Source organism: Lampetra planeri, chromosome 1, assembly GCF_965212315.1.
Source record: "Lampetra planeri chromosome 1, kcLamPlan1.2.h2, whole genome shotgun sequence".
NCBI classification, from domain to species: Eukaryota; Metazoa; Chordata; class Hyperoartia; order Petromyzontiformes; family Petromyzontidae; genus Lampetra; species Lampetra planeri.
The window spans coordinates 38661568-38687751 of NC_136107.1; the positions used below are offsets into that span (position 1 = coordinate 38661568).

The following is a 26184-nucleotide window of genomic DNA, read 5'->3' on the forward strand; positions in this document are numbered from 1 at the left end:
CTCCAGATTGTGTATGGTCGCAGAGCTCTAGGCAGAGCGAGATTGAAGCCATCCGTCTCACTTGAGGGGTAAGTGTCTTTGTTAACATTCCAGTTCATAACGCTCGTCTTCGCCAGGCAAAAGTTTGCAATAAATATAATAGTTCAGGTCACGTGATTTTTTTTTACCATTTTTATCTACGATCAGACACTAACAACTACTTCCTAAAATATGTATGTTTTACCCTTGAAGAAAAACACAAAAATTGTTGACGACATGATTCAACTTCTTATATTTAAAGATGTACCCATCAGAAACTGCTCGATTTAAAGATTCAGTTCTTGTTTTAATATGAAGAGAAACCCCTATCTTTGACCGTTTTCGAATTATTCAGATTTGAACATCATAAAACGCGGATTTTTTTCGTTGAAAACCACTTTAATCCGAAATATCTCAAAAACAATCAAAGCTAAAACAATGATTTTCGATTAAATTTCATTTTATGTTTAACGCTCTATCAAAATAAAAAAACGCAATCTTATATTTTGAACGGTTTCTGAATGACACGCACAAACATGTTGATGGGGCACTTAAAATCGAGATTTGGGGGTTTTTTAATGAAAACTCTCGGATTTTCAGATTTTGCCTGTTGCTTGTGACCTAAAATCTACATATGTAGCAAATTTCAGCTTTCTGTCTTGTCGGGAAGTACCCTTAAGGTTTTTGAGACATACAGATTAAGGTCTTTATGTATATATGCTTCTAAAGTGACTGTTATTCCAGGACGAATGTGATTGTCTTCACTTGATTAATTTAAGATGTATCACTCGTGTAACTTTGTTTTTGTCAAATACTTCTTTTAAAGGACGCTGTGTGGTTCGAATGGAAGTCAAACGTCTGCGCAGTACTTGGTTAAAACAAAACACGTGTTTTGCAAGGTACAATTGTGTCCAAATCTATGCAGGCTCCTCAAATACAGTGAGCAGTTCATTCCACTGGACCCCGTGCTGAGCGGTTGTTTGCCCAATAACCCCTGGATGAGCGATGACACGACATACTGGGTTCTCAACGATACAATGTGCGTACCAGCGTTTCCATGTAGCCACACGTATGTCGGCTATACTATGTATGTTGAACTTCTTTCACGCCGTACGTAGCCAACCATTGCGCTCACGATATCAAGTCGTTAAAACGTTATTCGTAGCGATAAACATTTACTTGTTTACCCCAGGAAAGCTATACTGAGTCCGAAGACTTTTTTTTTTACACGAGGAACCTGCTACGTTGGGATGTTTGGTCAATGCCATGACTCTTTTACACGCTTTTATTTAACTCACACTGTCTGTTGTTGTCGTATCCTCAAATCTTGTAACTCAATTTTAACCCACTTCCCAACGTGGTATCGACTGCAAACTTGGTATACTTATGTCATACTGATGACAATACTATATTCTATCATGAAAAAAATTATAAATATATTTTCAAACATTATTTTGTATATGTTATGTTTCGGCTTGGGTCTAATTGTCCACGCTCAACTGACGTTGTCTGTAATTGGTCACGGTCCCGTACGTTATGGCAAGCTTCGGGGCCACTTCCTGGAGTCGTGGAGTTCTGCCATTACTAGTACATTTCATAAAAGCGTGTTTAAAAAAACGTTTTTTTAAAAATTATTTATTAACTGTAGGAAAGAGACTGGTGAACCCGGAAGAGACCCAAGTAGAACAGGGGGAGAACATACAAACTCCATACAGAAAGCAGCCCGTTTCAGAAATCGAACCCAGGCCCTGCTTGCTGAGAGGCTAAATCGTGACCACTGCACCACCACCCCTGCTGCCAGATTATTATATATACGATGCCTGCATTTTACTAATCATTTTGCTACATTCGATAATTGGAGAACCTTGACCATAGTTAATTTTAGCTCGAATATGAATGCCTAGATTCGCAGTGGCGAGATGTTTTTTCCCACGCCTCATATGAAGGAGGTCGTGGGTTCGATCTCAACCCTGACGCCTGCATGCTGTCTCCGTGGTTGCGTGGATTTTTCTCCAGGTCCTCCCGTTTTCCCTCTACATTTAGAATCAACGTGCGTTTAATGTATTTGGCTGCTAGAAATTTCCACGTGATAAGCCACTTCGTTGAGCGATCTTTTGTGATAGCCAGGTCGCTTCTGGAAAAGAACTACGTGATCAGTGGGGCCTTAGGGGCCGTCCATAAATGACGTCACGCACCTAGGGGGGGGGGCTTGAGAAATGTGATGTCACATCAAAATGCGCAACTTAAAAAAAATATAAACAACAGGTTCTACTTAATTAAATAGACGTTTTATGTTTTCTCCTACAACATCAGAGTGCAGCGCCACATTAAATACGCACTACAATGACAATAGTTTAAAGCGATTTGAAGCATGTTTTTTTTTTGGGGGGTGGGGGGCAGAGCATTGTGACGTCATATTTGAGGGGGGTCTGACTTTTGTGACGCCGTGTGACGAGGGGGGGGAGGTCAAAAATCGTCCAAAATCGCGTGACGTCATTTATGGACGGCCCCTTACCTGGTAAAATAAACATAATTTAATAATAATAGCATCAATATTGTTGATAAATGCAATTTGCATGAAAGAAAATATTTCGCAATGTCAAAAAAATAAAACGTGATTATTTAAACGTGGGGGGGGGGGGGGGGGGCACGTAAGTTGTGGTTGATGCTTTTGTTATCGGCAGGGTGGAGGTTCCATTGAGACTGCGAGTGGAGCGCTGGTCCTTCAGCTTCCAAGAGCTGATTCAGGACTTGCGCGGTCGCAAGGAGTTCAAGGAGTTCTTGTGCATGGAGTTCAGCGGTGAGCAGATCAGCGTAACCCCCGAGGAATGCGAGTCTGCGTTGTATTTACTATAGCAACCGTGATAGTATCGTGACGCTTGGAATTACCTTCAATGTGTTTGCTTAAAAGCTCGTTATGAAAATAAATGCGCGCTTCGATGGTGAGCTCATTGTGCCAGCCCAGAGTGAAAGGCTCCACGTGGTGTCCGTGTTAAAGTGGTTTATACCACTTAGGTTTTTTTGGTAAAGTCACTTAGGTAAAAAATAAATAATAAAAATAAATAACAAAAATAATAGAAGAAATAATAGAAATAAAATAATAAATTACTCTTTGGTTCTTTCGGTAAAGTCACGTATAAAGAGAAAATAATAAATTAAATACTAGCATATGACGTTTCGATTGCAACACAATCATCATCAGGTATGAATGAAATAGAAACACAAATCTGGTATACTTAGAAATGTAATGTAATGCAGCAGAGAGTCGGATAACATAACAGTCAACACCCTATACCTGGTTGATTACGTTCTTCCTGAGAATGCTAAATTTGAGAGAGAGATAAAACAGAACCAGAGACATATAGACAGACATCACAGATATCTGTCTGCTTATATGTCTGTCTATATGTCTCTGGTTCTGTGTTTTATCTCTCTCTCAAATTTAGCATTCTCGGGAAGAACGTAATCAACCAGGTCGGGTGTTGACTGTTATGTTAACGACTCTCTGTTGTATTACATTACATTTCTAAGTTCACTAGATTTGTGTTTCTATTTCATTTATACCTGATGACGATTGCCCGTGTTGCAATCGAAACGTCGTATGCTAGTATTTAATTTATTATTTTCTCTTTATACGTGACTTTACCGAAAGAACCAAAGAGTAATTCCTGCAGTCACGAAAGTTCCAAATTAAGTAAAAATAATAAATCACGACGTTTCGGAGGCAACACAAGCCTCCATCCTCAGGTGGAACCGTCTCAGCACATTTGCTGTATTACTTGATATTTACTATAACTTGATACAGCAATCGTGCTGTGACGGTTCCACCTGAAGACGGAGGCTTGTGTTGCCTCCGAAACGTCGTGATTATTTTATTTCTAATATTTCTTCTATTATTTTTATTATTAATTTTTTTCCTACGTGACTTTACCGAAAAAACCTAAGAGTATGAATCCTTGCAGTCACGAAAGCTTCAAATCTAGAATTAAAGTGGTTTACTCTGTCTGTGCAGGTGAAAATCTCAGTTTCTGGGAAGCCTGCGAAGACCTTTTATATGGAGACTGCACCAGGGTGCATGCAAAAGTTGAACAAATTTACACGTAAGGATGTGTGCTCTTTATTTTTTACCAATATTTGATAAGGGGGCGTCCATAAATGACGTCACGCGATTTTGGACGATTTTTGACCCCCCCCCCCCCCCTCGTCACACGGCGTCACAAAAAGTCAGACCCCCCCCCCCCTCAAATATGACGTCACAAAGCTCTGCCCCCCCAAAAACATTTCCATTTTAAAAATAAAACATGACTCAAATCGCTTTAAATTATTGTCATTGTAGTGCGTATTTAATGTGGCGCTGCACTCTGATGTTGTAGGAGTGGTGTTGTAACAATTAGTGTTGTTATAACAATTGCATATTTATTTAAAGTTGCGTATTTTTACGTGACGTCACATTTCTCAAACCCACCCCCCCTCGTCACACATCGTCACAAATGTCTGACCCCCCCCAGGTGCGTGACGTCATTTATGGACGGCCCCCTAACAGCAACAACAACAAAAAACTGACTTTTCATATTTAATCATCGACGTATTCCAGGCATGGGTGAAAAAAACCCAATTTTTCCAGCGGCAGGCATCGGGTTTTTTCTTTAATACATTTAAACCCGATTTCGTGGAATTAAAACCTGGTTTAATGAATACGAAACTCTGATCCAAGGCTTAGGCTGCTTCCTCGTCGGTGCTGCTATCGTACTCGGGGGGGGGGGGGGGGGGGCGTCGGGCACGGGGTAGTCGTAGAATGCGGCGGGCAGGTTGGTCTTGATGAACACGAGCTTCTCCTCCACCATCGTGGGCGCCAGTGAGTTCCTTCGCTTGGAATGGATGAAGCCCATCGTTGAGAAGTGCGGTTCTGCAATTAGAACCAATTAAACCGGATTTCTCCCAATCTCAGATGATCGGGTTTAATATAAAAAGACAATTAAACCCGATTGTAAAACACCCGACTGTGCCACCCTTGATTCCAGGCGCGGGTTTACTGGGTTGGGCTGCGCTTTGAGCTGTTAACCACGCAACGCGTTCACCACACAAGGCGTTCACCACACAACGCGTTCACCACACAACGCGTTCACCACACAACGCGTTCACCACACAAGGCGTTCACCACACAAGGCGTTCACCACACAAGGCGTTCACCACACAAGGCGTTCACCACACAAGGCGTTCACCACACAAGGCGTTCACCACACAAGGCGTTCACCACACAAGGCGTTCACCACACAAGGCGTTCACCACACAAGGCGTTCACCACACAAGGCGTTCACCACACAAGGCGTTCACCACACAAGGCGTTCACCACACAACGCGTTCACCACACAGGGCTGCGTGCGTGGCCAAAGCTTAAAGAGAAGAAACGCGCATTGCTCAGCCCAACCAGACCTGCTCTCCACCTGAGGACGGCTGCTTGCGTTGTTGCCGAAACGTCGTGAGAATTATTTTATTATGTTTTATTTTAATTTTATTGTTATTATTTTATTATTTCCATTCTACGTGACTTTACCGAAAGAACCAAGAAGATCAACCAGAACACCCGCACGTGGGAGCACGAGCGGCTGCGAGAGCTTCCGTGTTGAATTCTTAAAACAGCTTCGGGTAACTTTTAAACTATCTGTGTTCGTTAACTTGCCATTCATGAATCCGTTTGCCATTTTTAGAGACTTCTTAGCTCCCTGGGCTAAACACTGCATCAACATTGACGCGAAGACGATGGCGGTGACGTTGGAAGGGCTCAAATCTCCACATCGATACGTTCTCGAGGCAGCCCAAACACACATTTACATGCTAATGAAGAAGGTAAGCACAGTATCACGTAAATATACTCGATTACCCTCTTATACTGGTAGGAACCACCTGGTTCCACCAGCCCACAGGGGATTATTGTGTCCGTCCGTTGTGCATAAAAAATGGGTGGGGTGGGGCTGGGTGGAGAGGGGAGGGGCTGGGTGGGGAGGGACTGGTCACCCCGTGGTGCCCTTATAAAACTCAACGTTTAACCTACTCACGCCGGCTTGTGCCCGCCCTCACAGTCGGGCATATTTGCGGAATACACCACGCCGCCGTTGACCCTGGCCATTGACCGAGCAACCCAACGTTCCTACCAGCTCCCTCCGCAGGAATGTGTTATTTAGGTACATACCCATCCATCATGGGCTGCATCACAGTGCTGCTCTCTCCTCTCTCCTATATATCCCCACCCTAACCCCTCCACCCCTTCTACTCTAAAAGGGGTGCTTTTTGTTTGATCATTTTTATTTTGTAAAGCGCCTTGGGAATGGCCCTGTGGCTCAGCAGTAGGGCGAGCGGCTCACATCCTGGTTGGGGGGGTTTACTCAGCCCATCATCCCTCCAGGGTTGATAAAATATGTTTTCCTGTGGGGAAACTCAACACCGGTTGTCCTATGGACTTGCTCCTGACACAAAAAGAGGAATTTCCACCACTGGCACAAGGCTGTAAACGGGAGATATTCACAGCGTTGGGAAGCATCTTAAAATGTGATTGCTTTCACACAATAACATTTGAAATGATTTGTTTTGACAGGACTCGTATCCACGCTACCTCAAGTCTGACTTATACAAGACGATGCTGGCTGGAGCTATAGTTCTATCTGCAGGAAACGCACACTCCCACTGAGAGGTTCCCAGAGTGGCTAGCCACCCTTGGGCTGCTGGACTCCCACATTGCATGATAGTGCTGGCTGCATACACCAGTGTTGACAACTGGAAATTATGAAGGGGTACCGTCTGATTAGAGTTGATTCCATGAACATGTTTAACCCCTATAAGACCCCAATTAGGTATGTTGAACTTCTTTCGCGCCATACGCAGCCAACCGTGCTAATCGGAGGTGTGGGAAATTATCAAGTAACATTGCCGGGTTATTTTTTTTCAACTTTCGGATGCATCAGTTATTGGTCACCATGGTTGTATAGTTTTGTTCAGGTATAGTCGTGTATGATATAAATGGAGCACATTCCTACGAATAAGCAGATGCAAAATCTGGAAATTTGATCAACTACAAAATCCGAGGAAACCGAGTTCAAAGTGACGGAAACACATTTCCACATTGTTCACATTCGTAAATGTCGATGTGTTAAGTACTTGCCGGATTATCAGGTGACTAATGCGGTTATTATCACCATTTTTCATATCACGTGAGTCGGATGGAAATCGTGTTGATATCAGCTGTGATCGATGAGACTGAGTGACTGAAGCATGCTGACATGCACATTTGTTTATGATCTTTAATTAGTTTTGTTCGTGTGTATGTGTTTATTAAGTGATGTCAGTTATTTTAATGGAACTGTTTGATTGTTTAAGGGTTTTAGATAACTTGCGAGACAATAATTAATCCTATTATGTACTCTATAGTCCATGTTTAAAGTGTTTCATTAGGAATGCATACTTACGTAACTAAATGTAGAGAGGTATTGCATAAATAGAAGTTTTATGATATTCCAAGTCTTGATATTAGTAATGCTGCAATGTGTGTCAATTCAAAACAGTACCGTCTAGCATTGTAATTTTAAATTTCAAATAAAGTGGAGACTTCACAGCATGAAACGTTTTTTAATGTATGTTGAACTTCTTTCACAACATACGTAGCCAACAATCGATAGTTGATTCGGGATTTGCATCTCTCGTTTGTTCTGTCCTATTTCTTCCAGCCATTACACTAAAATAAATAATTTCATACATCAAAACATATTCGCGTATAATTTCACGTGTGTATCGTGACCCAAAAAAAAGTTACTTTCATTGGTTGAATGTTAGATGCCCGCTGCTCATGGATGACGTTACTTCATACCTGTCAAATCCCTTAACACATTCTTGCAGAGGGAGCTGGTAGGAACGTTGGGTTGCTCGGTCATTGGCCAGGGTCAACGGCGGCGTGGTGTATTCCGCAAATATGCCCGACTGTGAGGGCGGGCACAAGCCGGCGTGAGTAGGTTAAACGTTGATTTTATCAGGGCATCACGGGGTGACCAGCCCCTCCCCACCTAGCCCCACCCCTCCCACCCCCACCCTCCCCACCCAGCCCTTCCCCTCCCCACCCAGCCCCTCCCCACCCTCCCCACCCTCCCCTCTCCACCCAGCTCCACCCCTCCCATTAAAATGTACGTGTTTTCAATAGGCTGAAATCTAGAAACATGTAAATTGACAGCAACCACACCACTTTCAAACATCACGCTCTTTTTTTATTGGTAAAATCGTAGCAAAAGGACCACAACTTACAATGACCACCTGTAGTAATGTGAATCAAGTCACTGAGCTCACCAAAATCCACACGGCCAGCAGAGAATGGCTCTGGAAAGCTCAGAGCATAGGACAGGCACTTTTGAAATTGCTTTACTTGTTTTTTCATTTATTTATTTTTACCTAAGTGACTTTAACGAAAAAACCAAAGAGTATGAATCCTTGCAGTCACGAAAACTTCAAAACTAGAATTGCTTTACTTTTGTCATAGAAGTAGGAGTTTAGTTTTTAAAAAATCTAATCAAATGCATTTATCTGATCCTAACAACACTGAAATTGTCAGTCAACGATACAAATGTTTAGATTCTATAATGTTCCCACATACAAAACATGCAATTGTTAAATACATAAACCACAGTAAAAGTATTTTAACATAAACCACAGTTAATGTATTTAACAATTATAAATATCTCAATGCCTTTATTAATTATAAATGCCTAGTGAGCTCACAATACAATGTGGCATCGAAAAGCACGCACACAAATTGGTTTCACTGCAGCCACTATTGGACTCCACTTACATTTATAATTCAATAAATACTGGGTTCCTGGGAAATAGGGGGGCACAGTGAAACATTGTCATCCCAACATCGCGACAAGGTCCATCAAATAGGATCAGTAAACCGCCTCCCTGTAACTACACTGAACCATAATGAGGTTCGCACCTCCGATGAGCACGGTTTGTTACGTGCGAAAGAAGTTCAACACACAGGTCAATAGAAACCTTACGCAGATCACTTCCCAAGTAGCTGCTTCCGCTGCTGCTCCAAGAGGCCTTCAAGATGCTCTGCGCGCTTTACAGAAGCCTGCAGCACACGACTGCCGTTAAAGCACCGTGCCACGAACCACATGGCATTTGCACTCAACTTGGAAATATGCAGCATCATCTGTTATAATAACGATCATTGGATTCTATAGTAATCCATCAAATAGCCGAGGGATTTACATTATCATAAGCCCACGCCTATCATTGACCATTTGATTATGATTATGACAATATAAAGTAAAATATGAAACTAAATGCGTGTGATTTAAAACATTAATATTTTTAGTGAACAAACCTCATGCTGCTTCCTTAAACTGTTCACCATTTCTTCTTTTTTCACAATGGCAGCTTTAACTCTGAATAATAAAACAAAATGTAAAAACTACACATTACAATAAAAAATATAGAAAATAAAACTACCAATTGCAAGACTTTATTATTAAATGTTGAAATAATTATGGCCATTTAAGGTTTCTTAAATGGGCATCAACAATGGATATTAAAATCCACGAAAATTCGAAAGTTACATTGTACCGTATTCAACAACTTAGAATTGTTATTTTTAGCAGCAGTGTCCAAAACTCAAGAAGCTAAAATATGATGAAATTAAAGAGATAAATATTGCATTTTGACATGACGTAAATTTGAGTATCAGAATTAATTAAACAAACCCATTAAGAATGTACGTGTTTTTAACAGGCTGAAATCTAAACACACATAAATTGACAACAACCACATCACTTTCCAACATCACACTTTTTAATTGGTAAAATCGGAGCAAAAGACCATAACCTGCAAAATTGAGCTCAACTTGGAATTTGTGGAGCTACGCATTCGTCTGCACGTACTTACCTCTGGTGCACTTCCTGCAACTCCTTTTCTTTATCCTGATGAACCCTCTGTATCTCTGCATGCTGCCGTGCTCTCAGCTCCGTCATCTCAGCTTGTAGGTGCCGATTCTCTTCCTCCGTCATCGCCAGTCGCTCTGCAAACTCCTGCCTCAGTACAGCACCAAGGCGATTCCGCTCTTCCATCAGTTGTGAATTCACCTGCACTCGCGTTGGCACACAACACAACACCTCATCATACACAAGGCACACAATATTGACCTATTCTTGGGTCTTTCTCTAGATGAATTTGGAAGGCCAGGCTTCGGTTAAGGGTGACCCAGAGACATATTGGAAAAAGGGTCGTTCGAATGAGTTTTCTGCAGAAAGACAGGCCAGGCATGTAGCTTGCAGCCCGATTGTTGAGATCGAAATTGGTGATGGAATGGCAACCAATTGAAAGACGTTGCCCATGAGAACGTCCAACGTGCTGATGGAGTGAAGAACTCAGCACGTGGCACAGTCAGAAGATGAATTGTGGCATCGCAGGAGAATGAGGATTGGTGACATTGTAGTGAGCCCGTCATCTAGCAGTCGAAAGATCATGGCTGATGATGATTGCGCATGTTTAGCTCTGTGAGCATTGTTACCTTATTCATTTCAGATAACTCTGCGTCCTTCTGCTGCAGCAAACCTTGGCAGCGGGCAGCCTCCCCCTCCACCTGGGTTAAGCGGGTCCTCAACTCAACAGCCTTCGACTGAGCCCTCTTCTCTGCTTGCTCCAGTTCACGCACCTCAGCCTCTTGTATTTCTCGCACACGTCGCAGCCTGACGTGAGACAAAGACAAGATAAAGATCCCCCACGTAGCCTTGACAGACTGTTACGGAAAGTGCTGTTAGCGAGCACCTATGAAGGCCGGCATGACACATGAGGGGGTGAACGGCCAATATCATGGCTGGCCGTCTTTGTCTCCCTAGTGGTGGTTTTTTACATACCACACCAGTTACTCATTTGAGACTGAGTCAACCAAGGGGAGGCCCAGGACCGGTTCAGATAATCGTCATTGGTGATGGTGAGCAGGAATTTAACTCAGGTCACTGGGTTCGTAACATAACGCGCTAACCACTACAAAAAGGCCCCCCGTATAGCCTTCATAGACTTTTGGGAGAAGTGCTGTTAGCGAGCACCTACACACAGACGTCACTATGCACCAACGTGTATAGCCAACTCCTACCGCAGACTCTCTAGCACTGACCGAGCTGGGATGTCCTTTAATTCTGCTTCACAATATTCCTGACTCCCTTTTCCCATTTGCTTCATCCCATGGTTGCACCCAAGAATAACTCACAATCTAACACCCTTGGTAGTGTGACGAACAATGATAACATTTCATAATCAACGTTTTTGGGTTAGATCGCGTTATTTATAAATGTGTCGAAACCCTCCACCACCCGACACGGCCAATCAGCAAAAAAGTGTCAAGTTGACAAAAGACAAATAGTTCACTGCTTTAGCCCACCGGTGTGTTGAAGAGTTCACTCTTCACATTTATAAATAACGCGATCTAACCAAAAAACGTTGATTATGAATATTGGTCGCAAAAGCCTACGTGTTAAAATGATAACATTGCATGTGCAATACAACCCTTGTCACCACCACAACAAAGTGTAAACACTCAATTTATTATAAAATGTAGGTTATGGATCATGTTTATTTAGAGATACCAAATCTCCTAATACTGGTGCATAGGGATCCACGGAAGAAATGCGCCTTATATATGTAAACTAGCTTTACTACCCGGCTTCACCCGAGACTTGGATTCTTGTCTTGGATTAATACGCGGCCTATGCGGAGGGTGAGGGGGGGGGGGATGCGTGACGTCAGCAGGCACACTGCGTGACTATGCCGCATGCGGGTGACATCACAGATGTGACGTCACCGCTCACTTGCCCTGAATAATATATCCATTATTGCGCCCCCCAAAATACAAAAGTATATTTTTATACTTTTGCATTGTGTACAGTCTGGAAGCTACTCACGTGCCAAATTTCAAGTTTGTTGCATGTTGGGAAGTATGCTACACATTTCAAACACACACACATATTCACAAATTGACCTTTTATATATATAGATAATTATTACTGCCGTTGTAAGGCCCATAGTGTTATCAAATATAAATCAATCAGTTTGGGTGGCCGGGTGGTGCAGCGATAACGCTTGTGCCTCACACCAAGAAGAGTCTGGGTTCAATTCCACTGTGGGAGGAGGAGGGGGGGTGGTCTCCACGCGTGGGGTTTGGATGTTCTCCATCTGTTCTTCATTGGTTTTTCTCCGGGTTCTGCGGTTTCCTACCATAGCTTAAATCATACAATTCAATATGTGTTGGCCAAACATCTCAATGTCGAGTCTTTAGATTCAGTCTGCCTTTTCTGGGTAAAGAAGTACAGTTTTCCCTCGTTATTCACAAGTTGTACGTTCTGGAGATGGTCGTGAGTAGCACATTTTGCAGATAATTATCTGGGCCTACGAAAACGTATATTTTTTATTAATTATCTTAAATAAATATATAATATTCAATACATGAAATTATCCCATCACTTTATCTCGTAACTTTATCTCAACACTTTCTCACATCACGTTCTCTCTCGTAACTTCATCTCTAATCACTTTATCTCCCAACATTTTATATCTCACCACCCACACTTCCGATGAGCTCAGTTGCCTATGTACGGAGAGAAAGAAGTTCAACATACATACATACATGCATCACTTTATCTCATCAGTTTCTCTCTCTCTCTCTCGATGCAGTAGTCACGTGGACTTCCAGATGCATACCGCTGACAGCCGAAATCGCGGACAGCAAGTTCGCGGATAACGAGGGAACACTTCAACGCACATTACTCGACCTGTTTTCGGCTGCACGATCACACTCTTGGCGCGCAGCTGTAGCATCGTCCTCCAGCCGCCGGATGACCATCTCAATCTCCTCATCGCGAGTCTTGCGAACCTCTTCGCGCAACTCCCGCTCACGACTGAGCAGCCAGGCCTCCTGCATCACCAGAAGAGGTGTTTTCACGTGCCATTTTTAAATCATCTAGTGCAGACCTTAAATGTGCATTGGACTTCTATTCCACCATACGTAGCCAACCGTGCTCATCGAAGGTGCAAATCCTATATGTTGCTGGATCTAAATTATAAACAATGCAAAAATAAATGAAAAAATTGTTATAAATTGTCAAAGTGATGTATTGCTCCAGGAGCATTCAGATGGTGCTCACCTTTTTTTACAGCCTTGAGCTGGTGGTAAAAATTCCACATTCCTCTGTCAGGGATGAGTCTTTTCATAGCACAACCACTATTGACTTCCCCACAAAGTGGTACTTATTCTTTTAAACCCCAGAGGGATGATGGGCTAAGTCAACCCCCAACCAGAATTCGAACTCACAACCTTCCAATTGCGAGCCGCTCACTGTTTAGCCACTCAACCGGTTACTCTGAACCAATAATCACTGAGATGAAGGTTTCCATTGGTGAAGTCGTCAGTGGTAATAAACTTGCATTAATAGAACAGATGACTACTCACCATGACCTGCAGACTTACAACAAATTTGATTTAACACTTAGGCTTTCGCGACCAATATTATTCATAAAGGTTTTTGGGTTAGATGGCTTAAATATAAACGTATCATTAACCCACCATCACTCCGACACAGCCAATTAGATGAAGGTTTGTCACATAAACAAAAGTTCCAATGAGTTACTACTTCAGCGCACCGGTGTGTTAGAGAGTAAACCCACAACATTTACAATTTGAGTACGACGTTTCGCTGGCGATTACAACCAGATTCATCAGGCGATTTGACAAAATTGTGAAGAAGTCTCCCTGTTTCTGGACTTAATTTATATTTACGTGATCTCATCCGAACACCTTCATTACGAATTACAACAAATTTGTCTAAAGGTGTTGTGATTATGATAATTGGTTCTTTACCCTTCTATCTGGCAACAAAACTTGTTGCCAGATAGAAGGGTAAAGAACCAATTATCATATTTTTACTGGCAAATGAGGTTCCCGTGTTGTGATTAGTTGCGGATTTCAAACCTGTTTTTTCCTGTAGTTTTCTTCCCAAGTCTGTTTCTCAATTTCAAGTCGCTCTTTATACCCCAGCAATTCTACCTACACGAGAAACGCCGGCACATTAATTCGTCATGTGTGCCAGAAAAAAAGTACACCAAGCAGATTTGTCAATGTTGAAATCGGTACTATAGTTTAAACATGCCACCATCTTCCCAACAGAAGTTACTCATGTTTTGGCCCGACAACAATTTGAATTTCTAGCAACGGTTTAGTAGTAATAGGTCAAATATTGTAACTATGTGGATCATGTGCTCCTAATATTTAAATACCATACGTTGTTATCGATGTTAATTGAGAAAACATATTCTATGGTTACATATACAAGATCCCTAATAGTGAGACAACCAGACACAAACACAAAGATTGTGCTTCAAGTGCTTTTTACAAAACATGTTTTGAAGTACATATACTTGTATTTTGCATGCATGAATGTTGAACTTCTTTTGCACTGTAAGTAACCAACCATGCTAATCGAAGGTGCAAATGTAATAATTTATTAATATCTAAAGTTATGACTATTATGGTTTAACCTAGTAATTAAAAACTTTTTTTCTAACATTGTGATATGGTACTCCCCTGATAATCCATATGAAAGTTCAAATGAGCATTGGGGCAATCCTCATTTCCAGTTTACAACCCTGATCCAGAGTTGGATATTCTACATTTCTCCGGCGGGGGCGAGTCTCTGCATAGGACAACCACTGTTGATATTCTTGGTTCTTTTGGTAAAGTCACATAGAAGGAAAATAATAAAAATACAATTCTCACAACGTAAGATTTTTCTTTTTTTTTCACACCTGATGATGATTGCTTGTGTTGCAATCGAAACGTCGTGAGAATTGTATTGTTTTATTTTTATTAGTTTATTATTTCCCTTCTACGTGACTTTACCGAAAGAACCAAGAATATGAATCCCTGCAGTCACGAAAGCTTGAAATCGAAATTTAACCACTGTTGACTTCCCACAAAGTGATGATGGCCTAAGCCAACCCACCTAGCCACCTGGCTGGTCAATAATATGTATGGATATTCCACACAGAGACCAGGAGCTTTATTTAGAGTTCTTGAATTGGCATTGAACTCCACCTGGTGTCGTTTTTCCTGCTCTTCTTTGGCATGGTGGTACTCTTCCTTTAGAGCCTGGCAGGCTGTAATAGAATTCCTCTCCAGTTGTCTGCGTAGTTCCTCCAGATCAGCCCTCTGCCTGTATAGCCACAGGTGCAGAATAGGACTCGATCAAGCAGAAAAGCATTACCTTTGAATGTGTGTCTACATAGGTATCACTTATTGACTCGTTGGAAAAATGTGTACACTAAATGTGGAACACTAAATGTCGTGCAGAAATGCGCTGCGTTGTGGCATACCTGTGAGCCTGCTCGCTCAGTCGTTCTTTTTCTTGGCTCAGCTCTGCGGCAATTCTCAGTCTCTGTTGGTGCAGAGCTTTCTGTTCCTCCATCAACGCCTGCTCATAGCTTCTCATTCCAAACAGCACGTGACACACTGCATGACGCCATAGCCAAGAAGAATTTCTAACGCAAAATAACAAGACCCTATCTGCAGAACACATGATATAATAAGTATTTAAAAAAACACATTTTATTTTTCCAAGTAAGGCCCACAAAATAGCTCTATTTCAGAAGTGACCCAGCCACAAATGATAGCTCAATGAAGTGGCTTAGCATCACTTGGAAGTTTTTAGCAACATGCCAAATACGCATGTTGATTCTAAATGTGGAGGGAAAAACCGGAGGACCCAGAGGAAATTCCACGCAACCACGGGGAGAAGAGGCAAACTCGAAATATACAGGCGTCAGGGTCGGGATCGAACCCACGACCTCCTGTATACCTTGTGAGGTAGTTAACATCTCACTGTAGCACAGGTAGGTGGCTCAGTGGTAGAGCGGGTAGTTCGCAATCAGAAGGTTGTAAGATCCAATCTTGGTTTGTTTTTTAAAAATATTCAGCAAGTTGACTCTGTCCATCATCTGTTCTGGGAACATTAAATTGAGTACCACTTTGTGGGACATCAAGAGTGGTCCTATAGGAGACCCGCCCCCCTTGTCACAGGAATACGTAATTTCTACAGCTGCTTCCCTTCCGGGTACGCTGGTTTGCTGTTGAATGCCAAATGCTCATAAATGGTAGTTGCCAAACAAGCAAGGAAAGATTATAATCTTTAATTATCTTAAAAAATGGGCTTAAAGATTCAGTGACGCTTTCTGCGGTAAATAATTGGCATTGTAGACTGAGCAGGGAAGCGAAGAATAATGTACACAGCAGGGTTGCAGGGGCATTACATAAAAACAACTCAAATAACTTGAATTTGCCATGAGCCTTAGAAATGTAACAAACGTCTTCTTGGTTCTTTCGGTAAAGTCACGTAGAAGAGAAATAATAAAATAATAAAAATAGAACATAATAAAATACAATTCTCACGACGTGTCGGCCACAACGCAAGCAGCCGTCCTCAGGTGAAGAACAGAATCTTCTCGACAGACCTGCTCTCCACCTGAGGACGGCTGCTTGCGTTGTGGCCGAAACGTCGTGAGAATTCAATTTTATTATGTTTAATTTTTATTATTTTATTATTTCCCTTCTACATGACTTTACCGAAAGAACCAAGAAGATGAATCCCTGTAGTCACGAAAGCTTTAAATCGAAATGTAACAAACGTCTCAAAAGCACAGAATAGCATAGGAAGAATAGAAGAGAATAGAAAGGACCATGAAAGGGAAGGAGACAAGTATCCATTAAGGTGGCCAGAGAGCACGGCGTTTGATAGGAGAGTTTTAAGGAGAGGCTGAAAAGCAGAGAGAGAGGTGACCATGCATAGTTGCCTGGGGAAGGAGTTCCAGAGAGTGGTGGCATAGTAGCTACACGATGGCCATCATATAACATAACAGGGAGATGGAATACTACCCACTGCTTTTGTGCCACATCTCTCTCCCGCTGGCATGCAGCTTCTTTTTCCTTGTCCAGTTGGGCTCGGAGCTCCTGGATTTGCTGCACATAACGCTTGGCAGCACGCTCATCGCTCGCTTGTAACTCGGCTTCATGAAGTCCACTGAGTCGTGCCAGTTCCTGTTTGTGTTTGCTGATCAGTTTCTGGATCTCTGGCTCCAGGCCTGGAATGACGAAGATACGTTTATGTCACATTTTGCGGTCATAAACCGATGCCATATCAGAAACAGGTTACGTCCATGAATGAACATTTTTTTTAGTGCAGTCCTACTAATTACAGCAAACGACTGCAGATTTACAAACTTCCACAAAGTACGAGAAAGGACCCCCTCTCACCCGTGCTGGTGGGCACTGGGGTAGAGGCGAGTTGGCGGGGGAGGGGGAATGGAGGGGAGCCCGGACTAAGGGTGGGGGCATGCAGGAGGGGGGGATGGTGCGGGAGTGGGGGGGGATGGCATGCAAGGCGCGCGGGTGGGGGTGCACGGGGGAGCCATAAGGGGGGGCGACTGGTGGGGGGCCTGTGGGTGAGGGGGGGTCCTTTGTCGTACTTTGCAGTAAATTTGCGGGAGTTTGTGGTACTTTGTGATAAGTATGTGGTAGTTTACGTTCATTAACAGGACCAGTAAATGTGCACTACCTTGCGGCAAATTTGCGGCAGTTTGCGGAAATTAGTAGGACCTATCTTAAGAGCTCTGGTAGCACGGAATGGACGACTCATGCAGAAATTACCATATGCATTGCTCATCTGTAGAGGCAGCGAGGAGCCATTGGATGGCATTACGAGTGTAGTAGAACCACGCGGGGACGAGGAATTCTATAAGGGCTGTTGCCGTTTAATAAAACACTCTTACACTCGGCATCCTACGCTCACACCCGTGTAGGTGCACTCTGTCTCGGTCCTTTACCCCGGACACTGATCACTATTTGGGTTCAACCCTCGACTACCCTTTGGGCTCTCTTACTCGTCTGTCCGGAGCAGGGGTTCAACCAACACCGCTCCGTGGCGAGGAGAGAGACCCTCTTCCAGCCGATCCTTACCCTCGCTCCCTACGACGATCCCCCTCCGTCATGGCCCCCCCCTTAAGAACCCTTTGGGAGGCTCCTCCCCCCAGCTCGGCTCCGCCCATGTTCCCGAAGGTGCTCTCCAAAGCCCCTTACGTAACCCGTGACGTTGCGTCATCCTTGACTGTCAACTCTGAGTTGCGGCCACTACGTCTGCAAATTTGCGCGCGTTATAAATTTAACTATTATTATTAACCCGCTCGCACCTCCTCCTGGTCGCACCCTCATTGGCTACTCACAATACTCCTCCTCTACACAAGCAGGCTACTCATACACATATCGTTTCAATTTTTGAGTGCTAAAAATTAGTTATTAAAATGGTCCAAGTAGGAAAATGTCTTTAATAAAATGTGTGATATGACATCAAAATATTAGTTTTTTTCTGTATTTCCTTAGATTGATTACACATATTACTATTCTTGTAATGTCATAAAGTGACTTATGAGAAATTAAATGATCATCATCAGCCATAAGGAATCCATTCATGGATGTGCCGTGTCACATCATCTCGTTGTGGAGTTTGAAACATAACGTCATCGCCAATTAAATCCTTTTGACAACCAAATGTCAGAAAGCATTACAGAATCAATGTGTATGCATGATTTTTCTTCCTTGTGCAATGAAAAAAACATTAGAAAATAAATGTGCATTGTTACCTTTTACTGTTATTTCTTTTATTTTTTTGGTCTTCTCATCGATCCACTTTTCTCTTCTCAGTTTTTCTGTTGCTGCCATTACATCCTTCAACCTCTTTACCTCCTGTGGAACAAATACCATGCATGAATGTCTCATGATACGTGTTCATGTATTCAGAGTGGTATCAAATAAACTGACTATACTTATGGAACGTATCGTTATACCATCGCTGTATGGTATTAAAACGATGGCAGATTGTTGTCCTGTCAGCCAGTCAGTATCCTTTATTTAACCCAGAGGTCGGCAACCAAAATAACAAGAAGAGACATTTTTTGATCAAATTGGGTAAAAAAAAATCAATAATACGAGAGCCGCAATGCACTGTGTGGTGAATAAGAGATGGTGGTCCTAAATAAATAACGCCACGAGGCAGTCTTTAAAGAGACGCATTCGGCTCCGGAGCCGCAGGTTGCTGACCCCTGATTTAACCAAATAACACATTCCTGCGGAGGGAGCTGGTAGGAACGTTGGGTTGCTCGGTCAATGGCCAGGGTCAACGGCGGCGTGGTGCATTCCGCAAATATGCCCGACTGTGAGGGTGGGCACAAGCCGGCGTGAGTAGGTTAAACGTTGAGTTTTATAAGGGCACCACGGGGTGACCAGCCCCTCCCCACCCAGCCCCACCCCTCCCACCCAGCCCCGCCCTCCCACACCAAACCCCTACCCACCCTCCCCACCCAGCCCCTCCCCACCCTCCCCACCCAGCCCCTTCCTGTACGACGGACACAATAATCCCCTGTGGGCTGGTGTAACCAGAAGGTTCCTACCAGTAAAAGAAACCCATTGTGATATATGAAAGGTTGCCTATTTTGCAAGGGCGACTTGGGTTACATAAAGACAAAATAAGTTATTCAACATTGAAGAAATCTACACTAACTTGTAAAACTGTCCATGGAATACAAGCAGCCGAATTCAGTGGAGAACAATACATCACGTATTATATACTGGGATATTAAGGGTGGTTAGTGGTCAGTAAGGAGGCGAGACATAGACTGTTCAATGTATCAAAGTTCAATAATAAAGTGGTAGGGGGAAATGCCAAAAACCTTTTCATGCTGCTCTTGCATATGCTGAAGGCGTCTTGCATACTTCCCGTCAATGTGCTGCAGTTCTTTCACAACCGACTCACACTTTTCACTCAGGTTCTTCTTATCTTCAATTAGCTAGTCACAAAGAGATAAAGCAATGTAACAACGACTGAATTTTGATTTAAAGCTTTCGTGACTGCAGGGATTCATACTCTTGGTTCTTTCGGTAAAGTCACGTAGAAGGGAAATAATTAAATAATACACATATAAAACTATACAAATTCTCACGACGTTTCGACTGAAACACAAGCAATCATCATCATGTGTGAAATCCACAGCAAGAACATTTGAAAAAAGTCGCGGTTTTTTCCTAACGTCAGCACCACGAACAGCGATTTGGCAGTTTGAATTTCTTACTGTATTTACGTTGAATAATGCTGAGCTTGCTTTACTTAAGATCAACATTTATTTGTCAAGAGCGATGATGACGATGATGATGATGATAATTATAGTGGAAGAGAGGGGAAACCTGGTCAATGAAGGAGAGGTGGCGCTGGATGGCTGTCTCATAATGCTCCTTTTGTCGTTGGAGTTGAAGTTGCCTCTCGCGATCAGCATCCTTTGCATACCTAACTGTGAGTTCCTTCTGCTGAGCCTAGATATCGATGGAAAGACCGCTTCAAAAAACACATCGGTTTGTGTTTGTTAAACGTTAAGGACACTGCGCTAAAGTTAAACTACAAGGCATAACAATCGTGAGTTTTGTTGTGTAAAATATAAGTAGTGATAAAACAAGCAAACAATAATATCCTTTTCATGTTTGTTTCCACGTAGGAAGTAAGATGATTTTACACATCCCAATAAGCCACGTAGCCTAAAGTTAACCAGATCACAGTTCGATGAGATGTCACATTTTTTTGCAAGGAAACGTGGGTAACCTTACATTAATGAAGCTCATTTTTTTTTATCAGCTTTTGGTAAAGTGAACCTGAAATTTGCACGTGATGTTTCAGAGTTTAGAACTCCAATTTACAACAGACAACACCCGTTAACATTCTGTTTTTAATTACTTGTTGGCTGTAAGTACATACAGAATCAATCAATAATAACGTCCAGCCCAATCCACTGTTAGATGTAAGCCTCTTATACCACGTCAGTCATTAGGGTTGTTTGAGCATACCTCGCAACGCTGGTGAGTAAGAGGCACTACATTCTCATAAGTTCTAGCATTGAATCGCGATTCAATCCCTGAAATTTAATATAACTCTTAGCAGGATCGTGGGATGGACAGAATCGTGGTGGGTTCTGGGATGCGTGGAACCTGGCATGGCATAAACTGGCCTGTGGGGTTTGGCCAGCCTAATCATAAGTGATACCAGCTGCTTGAAATTAGTGCCAGCAGGCTTGTATCGTCCAGAATAACAATTGCTATTCTTCTTGACTTAAAGCTTTCGCGACTGCAGGAATTCATATTCTTGGGTCTTTCGGTAAAGTCACATAGATAGGTTAAAAGAAATTAACAAAAAATATAATTGCTATTCTTGTCGATACTGAAAAGCTGGCATCAGGTCAATGTTTTATTTACTCACAACTCTAACGGAAGCACAACTGATGATGAATAGCCAATAGGGGTTTGAGAGGTGGATCCTGGATTAGAAAACATCGATGATTGACAACCATAGATTGATGAAGGAGCTGCTGACAATTTGATTGGAGTTAACCTTGAAATGTTTCTCAAGAAAACATTTTCAGTTGGGAGTACCATTTCTCCTCGCATACTTATAATGCAGTTATCCTTACAAATATTTTATCCAATACTCGCATCCACACCTTATGAAATGTAATTTCCTCACACAAAGTCTTCAATGCACCTCTGCACATTATGTACTCACATATGCCCATTTACTTTATTCCATAACTTGTAAGTGTGATTAAAACAATGCACACATCTATCATTCACAAACATAAACGATAGCACAAAGTGCCACATTTTGCCACAACGCACCAGAGCAGTCTGCAGCATATGGACACTCCTTCTCTTCTCTTCCAGCTCCAGTTTCATCTTTATTAAGGTACTTGTCACTTCTGCCGATTCTTGCTCAATCTGGGAAAAATATCTTTCTGCACATACCTGGTGCACACAAACATACCGTACAGGTATTGTCAAAGTATTGCTCAATCTTCTACTGCAGATATACAAAACAAACTAAAACACAGTTCAAAAAGCATAACCGTGATGCTACAAACCAAGTAATTTCTTAAATTGCCAAATGCAGCGGTGAGAAAAAAAAGTCAAATCAAAGTGATTACCCACTCAACGAATTCAAGGACGCACTCACCTTCTGTTCCATGGTGGAGATAACAATAACACAATACAATGGCATGTATCCAGGAAACACTGGGCTAGGGATGGACATCTTCTGGTCTTTTTGGTTATCCGTTTTTGCATTCTATGATTATACCGGAGGGCAACCCGTGCAATCACGTGTACCTCACCAAAATTGTGCATGTTTAATATGCAAGTTTTTTTTTGCAGCCGTTTGTAACCCGAGTGGGATTTCATTAAAACAAGCATACAATATATAACATTGGAATGTTTCCACGAAGTGCTTACGTAAAAACTGTAATGCAGAGAAACAGACTTGCCTCTGCTGGAAGTGGTGAAACTAAAGTCGTGGTGATATCTTGCGCATTCTTCTCCATCTGCTCCAATGTCTCCATGAGATTGGTTAATGCGGCATTGGAGGGCACGGCTGTCTCAGTAGGGCTGCCCATGGGCGATTCCCCCTGCACACCAGGCAGTTAAACAATGTAGTTACCAAACCGTGCTTAGCTGTAGTAATAATTATAAACCAAAAATGCTCATTTTCATTTTTACTGTTATATGTGAATCAAAAAAATTAACGTAAGTGATAGACACAAAATATATAAGATGAAGCAGTAATACTTTATTGGGTAAAGATGTATGATGGAGTATACTTCAAAGCCACATTAGACGTGGTTAATTGGCCATCAGCAACTTCACCCAAGTTGAGAACCGTAGTGTGCTGGGTAGACCGAGTCCTTCACATGAGTTGAGGTATCATCAAGTGAAGTTAATGGGGATAGCAGCGATAGAAGAGTGATACGGAGGTAACAGACCGCCGGTAAGCGAGTGACGGTTGTGAACCAGTGAGTTTAGATATTTATACAGGTAGGAACAACAGTACCACACTGCCCACCATGGATTATTTGTCTGTCTGTCATGCATATTTGTCTGTTGTGCACGAATGCGCTGTCCAACCACGTTCCTACCTGCCCACTCTGAAGGAACGTGATCAATTAATCTGACTTCTTCGAGTTGAACTATATTGGTAAGAGTGAGGTAGGAACTGAGTGCTCCACCCCAGATATGACAACAGTATTCCAGCTGCAGCCAAATGTGCAATTTGTAAAGTAGTACAGCAATCACAACAATCCTTTGGAGTTCGCAAGTCATTAAAATCTCAGACATAGCGAGTAGGGAGTTAGCCTAACGGCTTGTCGATAAACCACTGGTCAAATCGCAGTAGGGGCAACATGGCTGTTACCTTGTCAATCCACGCGTACTTGTCGGGCTTAGGCGATGTATCAGGTTCGTCCTCCAGCAACTTCAGGGTCTCCAGAAGATCCCCAAGCGTGGACGCGCGGGCACGTGGGTTCACATGAGGTGACGCCTCTTCGCCCAAACCTTGCTTTGCGCAGACCAACCCGTGGGTGTTTTTCTCCCTCGAGGTGTCGCCGTTTTTAGCCGCTCTTTCAGAACTGTCACCTATTTGTGGGGGCGCGAGAGAGAAGAAAAGACAAAACCATTGAATAAATCACCTCCGATTAACAACGGTTGGCTGCGTACGGTGCGAAAGTTCAACGTACATATCGGCGTCCACTCGTGAGCGTTAAATACACGACGACGCAATATTGGGGGGGAATGTTTCATAACTGTTATTGTACGTATGTTGAACTTTTTCGTAGTCCACCGTGCTAATCGGAAGCGCGTTATTACATACCCTGTCAACCCATACGGTTTTGCCATATTCTTGTACAGGGAAATTGAGTTTTCAGGTCCATATGGCGTACAGCCGTTTCAATACGGGCAAAAAAAAGTGTCAATTTGTTTGTGTTTCTCCCTCGTGATGTGACTTTGTAGGATGAACGCTGAGATTTATAAAGGACATGGGGTGACCAATAAGGTCTGAATTGGTCTGTAATAATGTAGGGCACTGACAAGGGGTTGACAGGTATGTTAAGGAGCCGTCCATAAATGACGTCACGCACCTGGGGGGGGGGGGGTCAGACATTTGTGACGATGTGTGACGAGGGGGGAGGAGGGGGTTTGAGAAATGTCACATCAAAATGCGCAACTTTAAATAAATATAGAATTGTTATAACACTAATTTTTATTTATTTTCATTATTAACTATTTGATTATTTAAATGTACTAAGGTCACCTTTTATTTATTCCATGAAGGAGCATTTTGCTTCTCCATGGCAGAATGGAGAAGCATATATTTTGAAAAAAAAATTAATGATTGTTAATAAACATTTTGATTCTAATTATTCTACCAGGGCTTTTCATTCTGTGGAATTATTATATGATTGTTATATTTGTACTCTCCATATTTCTTCGTTCTACTACAAAGTTTCAAGTATTTTTTTATAGTTATAATTACTTTTAATATTTTATAATTGTAAGATAATTTCAATATAATATTCTGAACATCTGCAGCTTTTGAACTGCAGACGTTGAATATTTAAGTGAATTTTATGCAAAATTTAAGCTTTCCAATGTCTCCTTTTTAAAACGTGTTTCATCCTACATCAGAGTGCAGCGCCACATTAAATACGCACTACAATGACAATAGTACTGGTAGGGACCTCCTGGTTACACCAGCCCACAGGGGATTGTGTCCGTCCGTCGTGCAGAGAGGGGCTGGGTGGGGAGGGACTGGGTGGGGAGGGGAGGGTGGGGAGGGGCTGGGTGTGGAGGGTAGGGCTGGGTGGGGAGGGTGGGGAGGGGCTGGGTGGGGAGGGTGGAGAGGGGCTGGGTGGGGACCGAGCAACCCAACGTTCCTACCAGCTCCTTCCGCAGGAATGTGTTTTAAAGCGATTTGAAGCATGTTTTTTGGGGGGGGGGGGGGCAGAGCTTTGTGACGTCATATTTGAGGGGTGGGGGGGTCTGACTTTTTGTGACGCCGATGGGAGAGGGGGGGGTCAAAAATCGTCCAAAATCGCGTGACGTCATTTAAGATTCGTTGCGCAACATCATCACCTGCATTTCTTGGGGTCTTGGAACTCTTCGCCGTGACAGGATTCAAAGGCGACGTTCTCCGTTTGGTGTCAATTCTCTCGTCTGCGCTTCGTAAATCTTGCGCAGAGACTCGCTCAGTCCTTCTTCTTTGCATTTCCTGAAATTGTTCTAACATGTTAATCGCTGCGTTAGTGTATGGGTATTGAGATTCGTGAAGTCGTTACAGTATTTATCTTTTGATTTAAAGCTTTCGTGACTGCAGGGATTCATATTCTTGGTTCTTTCGGTAAAGTCACGTAGAAGGGAAATAATAAAATAATATAAATATAAACCAATACAAATGCTGATGATGATTGCTTGTGTTGCAGTCGAAACGTCGTGATAATTTTTATTGTTTTATAATTATATCGTTATTTATCATGAAAGTGAAAGCAATAGCAAATTAAAGCGTCACTCCCTTGACGCCTCAATAGGTACGGCGTGATATACGTACACACGTGTCGTTGCGTGTTTGCTATGTCATCATATTACATCCTGGACAACCTTTTAAAGCGAGTAATTCCATCTCAAAGGGGGATTTTCTTGGTAGCAATATCTTAATAAATTTAAATAAATAAAAAGTATCGGCCACGGTCGAACCGAGCGCAATACTTGAGCGATTAAGTACAGGCTGGCCCTGATGTCTTGTGACCCCCCATTTAATTCTCTAAAACTGTATATTTTAAAAGTAAGGATTATGTAAAATGTGTTTTTAATGTGTTATGGGTCAATTCATTAAGGGGTCACAATACATCCGGACCACACTGTACAACAGCCGTCCAGTAATAAAATCGTGGCTTTACCGTAAGCCGAATAAAAAGGCAAACATACTTACTGCGCGACCACTTAGTTGTGTGTGCACACGTTAAATGCACAGCAAAGAGAGCGATGAGACGAATTTATCGAGAATTGTTCAGCGACCAGAACGACGGCAGCGCCACGCGATCAACTCGGGGCCTTCTCCTCGCCTAGGGCCGCCAGCTCGACCAGGCCGCGTTGCCATGGCGACCCACGACCAGGCCGCGTTGCCATGACGACCTGCGACGCCTCGCCGGCGGCCATTGCGAGTCACGTGG

At 42.7% G+C, this 26184-nt stretch overlaps 2 protein-coding genes across 3 annotated transcripts; one reads left to right on the top strand and one right to left on the bottom strand.

The window, feature by feature from the left end:
* Positions 1-12: 12 nt before the first annotated feature.
* Positions 13-7757, top strand: LOC144722202 (regulator of G-protein signaling 9-like). Its single transcript, XM_078600345.1, has 6 exons — positions 13-68; positions 944-1057; positions 2703-2818; positions 4031-4118; positions 5727-5865; positions 6611-7757. Exons 2-6 carry the CDS (start codon positions 1017-1019, stop codon positions 6701-6703), a joined length of 477 nt encoding a protein of 158 aa, XP_078456471.1. The 5' UTR covers positions 13-68; positions 944-1016; the 3' UTR covers positions 6704-7757.
* Positions 7758-8245: 488 nt separating this feature from the next.
* CEP131 (centrosomal protein 131) lies at positions 8246-26119 on the bottom strand. Of its 2 annotated transcripts, none has more exons than XM_078600346.1 (17): positions 25944-26119; positions 25091-25226; positions 23373-23593; positions 22450-22590; positions 21809-21934; positions 20333-20458; positions 19822-19938; positions 18736-18838; positions 16980-17181; positions 15421-15528; positions 15143-15260; positions 14021-14095; positions 12825-12967; positions 10568-10745; positions 9943-10139; positions 9386-9446; positions 8246-9130 (listed from the first exon to the last, which is right to left on the bottom strand). In XM_078600346.1, exons 2-17 carry the CDS (start codon positions 25221-25223, stop codon positions 9059-9061), a joined length of 2121 nt encoding a protein of 706 aa, XP_078456472.1. In that variant the 5' UTR covers positions 25224-25226; positions 25944-26119; the 3' UTR covers positions 8246-9058. The 2 variants fall into 2 exon arrangements, with proteins under 2 accessions (XP_078456472.1, XP_078456473.1); XM_078600347.1 differs by having other exon boundaries at positions 25091-25237; positions 25944-26111.
* Positions 26120-26184: the final 65 nt, after the last annotated feature.